The 12,133-nt window shown below is 38.5% G+C and overlaps 1 protein-coding gene across 3 annotated transcripts in view; it reads right to left on the reverse strand.

The window, feature by feature from the left end:
• Positions 1 to 12,133, reverse strand: part of SLC36A4 (solute carrier family 36 (proton/amino acid symporter), member 4) — an 87,445-nt gene that overhangs the window by 74,505 nt on the left and 807 nt on the right. For all 3 annotated transcript variants that reach the window (XM_014958361.1, XM_014958360.1, XM_014958362.1), the window contains exons 2-6: positions 5,596 to 5,719; positions 4,755 to 4,845; positions 3,491 to 3,579; positions 2,070 to 2,165; positions 379 to 463 (exon numbers count right to left, since the gene is read on the reverse strand). In XM_014958361.1, coding sequence (XP_014813847.1) covers positions 379 to 463; positions 2,070 to 2,165; positions 3,491 to 3,579; positions 4,755 to 4,845; positions 5,596 to 5,719 — 485 coding nt within the window. The remainder of the gene's footprint in view (positions 1 to 378; positions 464 to 2,069; positions 2,166 to 3,490; positions 3,580 to 4,754; positions 4,846 to 5,595; positions 5,720 to 12,133) is intronic.

Below are 12,133 nucleotides of genomic sequence, written 5' to 3' on the forward strand. Positions count from 1 at the left end.
GGAAAAAAAAAAAATAGGCAAAAGGCGCGGAAAAAAAAAAAAAAAAAAAAAAAAATGGTAAAATTCAGGGACAAATGGCTCCTAGATCAGTTTCCACCTCATTTTCTATCATTTCCACAATTATTTTTTAAATTGACCAAACAAATCAGAGGGCAATGAAGCCCAAAACACTTGCACAAGATCTAAATTTAGTTCACTTTGTACATTGCTCCTTTTTACCAAAAGCTCTTTTGTGGAAACTGCGGCAGAACTCATTCCATGCATCTCTCAACTTTCCATTTTACACGTAGTTCTGTTGGACTTCATAAGGATAGGAAATGAAAGGGAGGAAAAATGAATCTGAACCCATAACTGTTTCCATACAATAACATTACTCACTTGTTTCACATTTTCTGCCAAGAATACAACATAAACACTACAAAATCCCAGCTGCGTTATCACTAGGAAGAAGTCAACAATATACCTGAGGAAGAAAAAACAAACAAATATCATACTTAGGATCCAAACAATTTACCCATTTCTACCTAATATGCAATGACTGCTCCTTTTCACAGTAGTCAAAATGCTAGATTCAAATGCCACATTCATCTCAAGAGCACTGCAATGAAGGCTCCTCTTATACAGTGGATTTGTATGTGGTTTTGGGGTTTTTTTGAGAAACTTTGATGCCTACTGAATGTTACCTTAAAAACCAAAGGAGGTACTCATATTTTAAAGTGGCATAAAATGAAATTCAAAGACTTAATAACGTGGTACAAAATCTAAACAACAGACATACATATTCAATGCACACATAAATTCTGCTGGCATCCGTTAGCCCCTAACAGCAGTTTTCCTCCAGGACCAGAGATGAAACGTGTCATACAGTCTAAGCTACCTAAATTTCAGCAATTCAAGATAACAAACATTTTCACATCTTACTAAGTGAGTCTATATCAATGTATCCAAATACACATTCAGACGCTGTATCTCAAATTATGGTTCAGATTGTTTTGAAAAATGTTATACGTGGTGGTGGCCTGAGGACAGGCGGTAATGAAACTCTTTGCTAGAGTCAGGCATACAGCAGAGATCTTGCCTTGGAGAATGGATTTGCTGCAGCACAGTGTCTCTGGAAATCAAATTGTTGTTTGTGGCTTCCAACTCTTTGGTGCATTACAGAATTGTCATTATATTTCACTACAAACCAATTTTCCCTCTAATTGAGCTCTACTCCATTCCTACAAAGTCATCACACAAGATCTTAAAAAAGTAGCTCACCTTTTTCTTATTGAAAACAGCAGTAGCCAAAATGCTACATGATACAAATTGCTGCATCCTTGAAAATAACAGGACCAAAAATAATTCCTCCTCAAATGAGGAAAAAAAAAGCACTTTAAATTAATGTTGAATAACATGTCTAAGTTTGAGTTTCACTACTGTGTAGTCATACCATGGACTCCATAAACAGCTATACAGCAGCAAATATGGCGAAGAAAAAATAATGGTATTTTTTAAAGGGCATAAAGTATTTAAGAGAGAAAACAAGCTATTCATATCTGTGTGACATTATTGCAAAATATAGAAAATACCTCTCTATTATTTGTATGTTATATTTAAACAGGAATCAAAAAATTGCTTTGATTCCTTTCAGAATAAACGTACTGAAGTAAGTCACATTTGCAGCATCAACCTGCTTAAACGGTGAACTCTGATGCAGAGAAATGTGTTTATGGTAAAAAAGAATGAAAACTTAATTACTTCACTACATTAGACACTACAGAACGCATTTCTGGTTATACATTATCTCTTCCTCTATGACTAAACAGAATTCTCCTCACAGCTCTTGGGCACCTGAAAATTTAAATGCCTAAGAGAGAGAGACACTCTCAGTCCTCCCATGTAACCACTACAAGCTGGCTGCAGGAAATAACAAGTAACACTGCATAAAAATATTTCAAGCATGGAGAACACATTCTCAAAGCAGATAACTTCTTAGTAAAACGGAAATCTCCTAACAATTCCAAGTGTAGCCATTAATTTTTAACAGGAAAATTATTAAATTAAATTACATTCTAATGCAAACTCACCGTCCCCATGAAGCTCGTTTCTGAAGCGCAGTCAGAGGCCCCACTTCCATGGCGTAACTAACGGTATCGCTATACCCCAGTGAGGATTTTTTCATCCTGAAATCAAAGAGTAAAGAAAGAATGGAGTTTCTAGAAACTATGAAGGCATAAGTCCCTAGTTTGAAAATGCTGATGACCTCCCAGGGTTATAATAAGTAATCACCTATGCCACCACTCTGCAGCTGCTGAATTTTAGACATATTGTTTGGGCTTCTTTCCCCCAAGAAGGACTATTGAGCACTCTACAAGCATGTGAGCCACAATGCTGCTTCCTCCTAATTCAATAGTACTAGACAAGTTTCTTACAGAACAAGTTTCTTGATAAATTAATAAAAAATTAGATTCTTATATCATCAGCTTAAGAAATGAATCTCAAATTTAAAATTCACAAAGAACTTCAACAGAATTCAACAGATTATCCTGGGCAAGCAGTCAATCGCAATTATTTCAGTGACCTGAGTCTTATGCACCTCTTAAAGGGCCATTCAAAACTACAGAGGAAAAAGTGAAGAATTCAGGAATGACAGGATCCCTTCACAGTACAATATCATGTTAAAATGATAAAATAGTTTTTCCAGCTGCAGGGACAGGAACGGGTTTATGTTTCAATCCAGTTCAAAAACTTCCTTGCACTGTTCAAATACAAGACCCTCCCTCTGCTTCTCTTTTAACACTTTTAAAGTAAAATGTTTAATAAAAGTCACTGTTAATCAAAATACTCCATCAAATTTGAATAACTGCTTCCCTCCAGTATTGTACATCTTTCTTGGAGGGATATCTAGTGTTTAGCCACTGACTAACATTATTTTAAAACATTCCTTCAGCACCACAATTTTGAATAATCAAGTTGTCACAATCCAAAGAGACAGAGCTTGTGTATAATCACTGAAGACGTTAACAGCAATTCTTAGTTTATCTTTTATTCCTATAAAGTATTTATAAACTGGCTGTTTATAAATTGGACACTTTTGAAAGCTATGAAGATTCAGAGCTATGAAGATAGCTATGAAAAAAGGCTAATGGACTGAAGCTTAGCAATTAAAACCACAATGAGGAAGATCTGATTATTTGCCAGATAAGACAGGGAACAGGATATCAGGCAATACAAGTTAAACCAACTTAATTTTGTGTATGAACAGAGAAAAAATAATTTTTTCAATGTATTAAAGCAGTGCTACACAAAGCACATCTATCATTTATAGTACATCTATAATTTATAGTTGCACAATAAGAATTTGCCTGTTGTTTCTTTGAAGTACAAGATCCTTATCTGAAGAAATTGCTACAACATCAGGACATTCTGTATGCCAAAAATTAGAAATAGAAAAGAAGAAAGAAAAAAGTAATACTCAAACTCAGCAACAGAATATTTCCACATTTACCTCTGACACAGACAGTGGCTGCAACGTACCAAGATGTGCATACAATGAACAGATATAATTCCTATGAACACAAGGCTGATCGGTCCAATCTGGTATGGGGAGAAAAAAAAAAAAAGGGGAGGTCATGAGAGATAAACAGAATTTTTCATGAAAATATGCTGGGTGAAAAATCTTTGCATGCAGAAGTTTCACATTGTAGCAAATAGATTAAGAATTAAAAACCTTATGCAACGGAACTGTTTTCCCCTCTCAGAGGGGGATTTGCTACTGATGTTTTATGGTATTCCTTACTTTTAGCTCACTACTTGACAGAAGGCTACTCAGGGTGATCAAGCCATAAAAAACAAATGGGCGTGAACAGCTTTACTCCTCCAACAGTTTTAAGATATTTACCAAAAAAATTTGTCAAGAGAGAAGACTGCATATACCACACAATTTGAAAGAATGGTTTCAACTACTTTACAGTTGCAACGACAATAAGTTTCTTTCCCTTACGTTAGATGACTTGGTGACGTGCAGTACCAAAAAAAAAAAATAAACAACCCACAAAACCACACTTTACTAATAACTTCTACTTTTACAAGTTACAGATAATTTTCAAAGTAAATAATATGTGTCAGAGTAGAAGTTTGACCAAAAGTTTTCACAAAAGGCACTTGATTTCACATGTATCTTTCATTCTTAAACTGAACATTCTATAATAAAGAACTACAGGGTTATTTGGTCACAAAGTGAAAATTTCACTTAATTAAATTTACCCTGCCTTAGGAAAAGCATTGCTTGTTACTGGTATAAACAAGTTGTGCTATACCCTGTTTCTACACAAACACAAGATTGATTTAACAAGCTGATGCTGCACCCGAAGACATACAATCTGGCTCCAGAGAAGTTTGGACAAAGATAAGACAATCCCATAATAACAATTCCCATGAGACCCCATAGGAGTCTGAGTGAATAAAAATGTTTCTTTTTTCTGACAAAGCTTTTGTTTTCACCAAAAAAATACTTCAGCTAAGCAAAAATACAACACATGCAATAAAGTCTTCAGGATGAAGTAGTAACTTTAAAAAAACCTGAAACCAAAAAAACAACTCAATCTTCAGTACTAACTTCACCAGACTAAAGAGGAAAAATACAGCACAACTCTGTTGAAGTTGGTAGTGAGAAACAAAAAGCACTGAGATTTTAGCTTTTCAGGCTCATACACATCTGTAGATCATACTAGATAATTTTTCTAATCTATGAAAAATAATTGAATTCTTACCACAATGCCAGCATTTTTTATTGCAAGGGGAAGACCAAGAAGCCCAGTTCCAATGTTTCCCTTGAGAAGATGTGTAAGTGTTTGAATAAATCTGAAGATAAAAATATAAAAAGGCATATCAGAATTACACGGAGATGGGGCAAGGGCTGGGGGGGGCAGGAAAAAAGAAAAACCAAAACCACACCCTCTGCCATGTACTAATAAAGGGATAAATTGTGAGCTTCAACTACTTTAAGGTGGTCTGGCTATTTTAAAGAATGTCCAGCACGTCCAAATAATGTTCTTGGTCATCTTTACATGTGAGGTCCCTCAAATAGAACATACAAGTCCAATCCTCAGCTCCTTCCTCCAGCTCATGAAAGGTTATTTTCTGTGTAATTTTATTGTCCTTTTGCCTCAAAGTCAAAATTACCAAGTTTCATCAACACTATTTTGGAATAAATAACATTCAAAACAATTACCAGCTGCAAATCACAAGTCTGACAGCCAAAGCTTCACAAGGTTTTTACAAACTTTCTAAAGTCTTCTAAAGTTTCTTTACAAAAAAAACCAAAATCAATCAAAACTTTCTTTAAATAGTGCTTTGATTTTCAGTAACCCCATCGATTTACAAATGGGTACCTTGGAACATTTTATGTCCAGTACACTGTTAAATTCCACAGAACAGAGAACCTACTCAAAATGGGCTGCTTTTCGGCAGAACTTTGCAAAGTCCTGATGTATAATCACAAAACCGTAGTGCAGGTGCAAGAAAATCACATAAGAGTTCAGTGAACCGTTCATGAGAAACAGGTTGGAGGAAACAAATTTTAACAAGCTGATACTTAAGTGTAATACATACGTAATGCCTTCTTCATGATCCAGCTGGTAATGCTTCTCAACTGGCAGGAAATTATTTTCATGCTCTTCATCCGAGATGCCATCTGAATTTTGTTCTTCAATTAAAGGCTTCATTACTTCCATGTCTGTACAACAGTTAACACTAGGTTAGCACTAGAAACAATCTTATAGTTTAGTTTAGAAGTAAAACATGACTCAAACTTCTCATGCTTTTTACACGTGTTACTAACTACAAAGTTGATTTAGGCAGATAGGTATGTACAGCACAAGTTTGCACATGAAATTCTCTCTCTTTAAAGTGGCACACCATCTCATTATCATCATCATTATCATGGCCAAACCCTACAGTTTTTCATTACAAAAACCAACTTTGTATCATAAAAATGTTGATGTTTAGATCATTTTGTATGCTCATCCAACACAAGGCAAAACAGAAAAGTCACCCATTGTTACAAAAAGATTAGATGCATCTTATCTGCCATTAGCTACTGCAAAACTAGGCATTTAGTCTACTCTTATCAGTGGTGGGCAAGGGCACTCAGTCATCTCATCCTAAAATGGATGGGTAAGACAGGCACCATGAAAGATCTCACCAGTGACTGGAGAACCAGATGAAGGACTTAGGCTGCATACTTTGAAAGCTGCAATTGCATGAACCTTTTAAAGTAGCAAAAACTACCACCACAGTCAACAACAAATGCAATTCCATCACCCAGTGAAATAACAGCGCCAGGCAACAGCAAGCAACCAGTAGCAAACAAAATTGCCTTTCAGGCAAAACCAACAGCTTACGCCAGTTTAATCTTGATTAAATCACAAACATTTTTAAACTACTACAGTTAAGCAAAACAAATCCTACAAGACAGAAAAGATTATTTATCTTGCCTACCACAGTATCCATTCATTAAGTGTTGAGTTAGTCTCAACTCCCATCATCTTCACACAAAAAAAAGAAAAACCTGTGTTTCTAACATTTTCTATTTAAAAAAATATATTACTGAGTAATTTTTGAGTGTGCAAGAGCACACTCTGCCCAACTGTTACATTATTTACAGAACTCAAAACATTGAAGAATACCAGAAGAGACATTACTTGCCTCTCCATTAATGTCTCCATTAATATCAGTAACCACTGTACTTATCAGGAAAGCCTCCCGGAGAAAAAGCAGGACACTTGGGTGGTAGACTACTACTCTACCTGGTACTGGTAATAGTAAACTTGAATTTTAAGAAGATGTCTACACAAGCAAATGCAGTTTTTAAGAATTATCTTTCACTTAGGATTTTCACAATACAATTTACTCCTCAAGATTGCAACCAATCATGCAACTGACTCGAAAGATAACCAGCTTCTCCACCAAAAGAGGTTATATTCAAAGCTTTTTAGTCCATACACATAACCCAATATAAATTTCTAAAGGTTTATGACCTTTAAAGATCAGCTATTCCAAACCCTCCTGCTGTGGGCTGTAACACCTTTCACTAGACCAGGTTGCTCAAAGCCCTGTCCAACCTGACCTTGAACACTTCCAATGATGGGGCATCCACAGCTTCTCTGAGCAACCTATGCCATCGTCTCACTACCCTCAGCCTAAAAAAAACTCCTCCTCATGTCCAATCTAAATCTACCCTCTTTCAGTTTAAAACCCTTCCCCCTTCTCTTGTCATTATACACTCTGGTAAAAAGAGTGCTCGCACTGGAGTTGTCTGAACCCCAGCACAGCACACAGCCTCACAACTGAGAAAAACAACTGTAAGCATGTGCTCTTGGCATTATTCCTTATTCCAACTTTAGACCACTTCAAACCTCACTGTGCTCCTTTATCACTGCAAGGGCTTCCACACTACCCAAGCATCTTACCCCAAAAGGAAGACGACAGTGAATTTTATACAGCCCCCGCTATTATAACTTAATCCACTTGGGTAAAGTACCTGACCATCCTTTCTGGTAAAAAAATGGTGTCTAAGTACATTTATCATGGTGGTTTGAATATTTATTTCCAAGTCCTAGGGAGGTATAAGCTGCGGATTTCTCAGTATCTGGTTTTCTGCAACATTGGGCTATTTTATTAGTGTCACTTATGCAACAAAACATCCCAATTTCATACTCAATTGCCTTCTCACCTGAAAGCCGTGAGCTATCACTGGTAACGAGGGAAAAGCAACGCATCAGAAAAAATACTTTGAAAAACCCCATTAAAGTTTTATTCACGAAGCGGCTTGATGTACAAGGCGACGTATCTCATAGAAAACTGGAGTCCCAACAGCACGGACCCTCCGATTTTAAAGGAGCAGCTGCTGTTCTGCAGTCACTACATGCAAGAAGTGAAAGTTTTCTGCACACGTACCAGTTTCTGTTACATATCACAGTTACCTACATTCTGCTTTCAGTACACATCAGCCTAACCTGCCCATGATCATAGCTTTCTTCGGTGTATGAGTGGATGGATAGATGAGGGGAAGGGGGGGATGTTGTCTACCTTGACTTCAGCAAGGCTTCTGACACAGTCTCCCACAGCATCCTCAAGGGTAAGCTCAGGAAGCGTGGGTTAGATGAATGGACAGTGAGGTGGATTGAAAACTGGCTGAACAACAGAGCTCAGAGGGTCGTGATCAGTGGCACAGAATCTAGTCAGAGGTCCGTAACAAGTGGGGTTCCCCAGGGGTCAGTACTGGGTCCAGTCCTCTTCAATATAGTCATCAATGACCTGGACGAGGGGATGGAACATACCCTCAGCAAGTTTGCTGATGATACAAAACTGGGAGGGGTGGCTGAGACACCAGAAGGCTGTGCCACCATACAGTGAGACCTGGACAGGCTGGAGAGTTGGGCAGAGAGGAACCTGATGAAATTCAACAAAGGCAAGTGTAGGGTGATGCACCCATGGAGGAATAACACCCTGCACCAGTACAGGTTGGGGGCTGGCCTGCTGGAGAGCAGCTCTGAGGAAAAAGGCCTGGGAGTCCTGGTGGACAACAGGATGACCATGAGCCAGCAATGTGCCCTTGTGGCCAAGAAGGCCAAAAATGGCATCCTGGGGTGCATCAGGAAGAGTGTGACCAGCAGGTTGAGAGAGGTTACCCTGCCCCTCTACTCTGCCCTGATGAGGCCCCACCTAGAGTACTGTGTCCTGCTCTGGGCTCCCCAGTTCAAGAAGGACAGGGAACTGCTGGAGAGGGTACAGCAGAGGGCTACAAAGAGGATTATGGGCCTGGAGCATCTTCCTTACGAGGAAAGGCTGAGGGACTTGGGACTTTTTAGTCTAGAGAAGAGAAGACTGAGAGGGGATCTGATCAATGCTTATAAATACTTAAAGGATGGGTGTCAAGAGGAAGGGGCCAGTCTTTTTTCAGTGGTGCTCAGTGACAGGACAAGATGAAATAGGCACAAACTTGAACATAGAAAGTTCCATCTAAACATGAGGAGGAACTTCTTTACTCTGAGGGTGGCAGAGCAGTGGAACAGGCTGCCCAGGGAGGTGGGGGAGTCTCCTTCTCTGGAGACATTCAAAACCCACCTGGACATGTTCCTGTGCAACCTGCTCTAGGTGGACCTGCTTAGGCAGGAGGGTTGGACTAGATGATCTCCAGAGGTCCCTTCCAACCCCATATCATTCCGTGATTCTACAATCATCATTGGTCTACAGGTTGAAATGAATGAAGACTGTCAATAAAAGTTAATAGGGTGGCAGAATCTTAGGCATTTCTTTAAACATGCTTCTTTCAAGCATAGCTAAGCAGAAGCAGCCAGAAAACAATCATGTGCTCAGTATTTCCAATTTTGTATTTTCACGTGTATTTTTCAGTCTCCTAGAAATTGCCAGTATCTTGTCCACATCAATGGACATACTGCCAAAGAAACCTTTGAACTGTTACTAAATGTACTTTATTGTAAAGCTTTTATAGCACACTTAAGTAATCTTTTGATTCAAAAGCTCTGCAAAGAAATGAATTTTCACCAAGAACTTTAGTTAATTTTTCTATATTGTTCAAGCAATTAACACTTCCAAAATTAACTGAACGTCTTAGCACCACAAGGGATAAAAAACTGATCTCCGTCATTTTCATTTTATGGGTGAAACAAAGGCAAAAGGACAAAGCAGTTTGCCAGGGCTGCACAGCAAGTTAAAAGCAAAGGAGATACTAAAAACAAAGCCAAATACAATCTCCCATTGTTCCTTTGGAGGTCACCTCCCAGACAAACTTCTATCTGAAACCCCTTTTCCAAATCCAATTTAGCAGTACAGTCTGGTTTTGTTTGGTTTTTTTTTTTAACTGGAGGGTTTTGAAGTCAGTGTAATTGAGTAGAATTGGATTTGTCATAGAAGCATAAAAAGATTTGGGGGACAGGATATAGTTTATCACTGTTTACACCAGCTGTTTTTTTACTCATTTATGGGAGAAGGAACATAGAGATCTTGTTGGAGCACCACTTCACACGTATATTAAATGCTTGGCAAAAAGCAGGAGGCAAAACGGGTCTTGCAGATACTTCACTGCTCAGTCACAGCTTCTCCAGAGAACACGGCCAGAAACACAGCACAAGATTCGCAGAGAAATGTGAAATGTGTCTATTAAATAGAGGGTAACCCAGTGCCCGCTGTAAGAGGGATACAGATTCAATTTAAAAAGCAGCTTTTTTGAATGCTGTACAAGAGAAAATCAGAACCACATAATCTTTATGCTAGCCTAAAATGTGGGCTTAGGCTAATATTTTCTCTCAGGCTATAGAATGCCATATTCAGGATCCAGAGGGAGAGCCCTGTCACCTAACCAACCTGTGGCTGCTCTCATGGGACAAGATCAGCGACCAAATCTCTGAACAGCAGAGCTTTCCAATTCAGAGTTCTGAACCAGGGCTCTCAAGAAAAAACTAGTTACAAAGAAAACATTGTCACTGATTAGTTTTAGAATCTGCAGCTGGTTCAGGAAGCAGCTCACTGTGTAACCCTCAGTTACTCCCTCAACCACAGAAAGAAATACCTGTTTCACCACTCCCCAAGCTTCAGCCTATAAATACCCTTCCCACCACTCCTCCAGAAGGCACTAAACTGTAAAATACAGCATTGTCCACCAAACACACGTGAGCCTGGCAGGATCTGCCACGTTACTCGGTCACAAGCTTCCACAACTGCCAAAGAAATGACAGACCACCACAAAGTGACTATGAATGGTAGTGCTAGGGGCAGGCTTGTCCAGGTTGATAAATTTTTGTAACTTCTTCTAGTTCCAGGGGCAGCTAACAGGTAGTCCCATTCGACCATACACAAATCAGCTCCCTTTTTATTTTCCACTACCACAATTCCTGTATTTTCCAGAATGAAAATTAAAAAGGAAAACTCTTTTGGTTTAAAAGTTCCTATTAAATACTAATAATTACATTTTCCAGAATAGTAAGTTACCTTTTTACACTTTTGTTGTGTGTGTTTGTTTTCCAAGAACTTTAAGGATATGCTTGGTGCAGTTACTTGAATCACTCTATTTTTCTTTGGAAAATATAAATTTGTGTCATTTATTTCTCTCCATTACAGACAGTAACTTAATAAAGTAGATTTATTCACTTTTATGGTAGAGTTTATTAATCTTGAGAACGGTTATTTCTAAACAAATGCTGAAAGTCAATAATGCCACTCAGGAAGCAGGAAAAACTGTTTGCTTTCGCACCGCAGCTGTCAAATCCAGCAGGATAATAAAACGAGACACTGGAGTTATTAAACCAAAGCGTACGTAGGTCTCCATAGTTTGTTACACACTTCCAGAGGAACCCTTTTACCCCAACGCACAATGGATCATTTATTTAGAAAGATGTTAGACTTAAATAATTCACTGTCCTGTCTAGACCAAGCTACGCATTTCTACATGATTAATGCACTTTCAAGAGATGACACATCAGTAGGACTTACAATTTTATTAAGTATTTAAAATACTTCTGAAACCTTATCAAGTGTTTATCTGCATTTCTTAATAGTTAATCGCCTAAAAAAATCTGGTTCTAAAGGTTCTGACAAACTCTAGCAAATCTGTGAACTATAGCAAAAAGAACCTAAAATTTCTTTCTGCCACCCTTGCTCCAGAGTGGCAACCTCTCACTGCACTATGGATCAGCCTCTGGGGCAATAAAATCTGAAGCATGTCTCCTGCTTTCCATCATTACCACTGGGAAGAAGAAACTCTCCAGGTTACAGTGGAGCACAGCTCTGAGGCAAGACTTTCAGTCTGCCCAGCCCACAACCAGCTCTACTTTATAACTAAACCTGCTACGACTTATCTCTTGTCTATTTATGGATAGATAAGTTAAGAGATGAAGATATATGTGCCCACACACCCACAGATTTCAAGGTCTGAAGAATAACCTGCATAAGTACAGCTAATATACTAACACATATACCCCTAAAAAAAAAAAAAAAAAAAAAAAGCAGGATACGCCAGCAGGGCTGTGTTGTTTCTAAAGGAAGGACGGGTCCAGGCGCTGCTCAGTTACATCAGGACAACTCCTTTCTGACTGCAGGAGGCTGCTCTAACAGGTTTAACGCCAGCACA

Source organism: Calidris pugnax, unplaced genomic scaffold (genome assembly GCF_001431845.1).
Source record: "Calidris pugnax isolate Ruff unplaced genomic scaffold, ASM143184v1 scaffold252, whole genome shotgun sequence".
Lineage (NCBI taxonomy): Eukaryota > Metazoa > Chordata > Aves > Charadriiformes > Scolopacidae > Calidris > Calidris pugnax.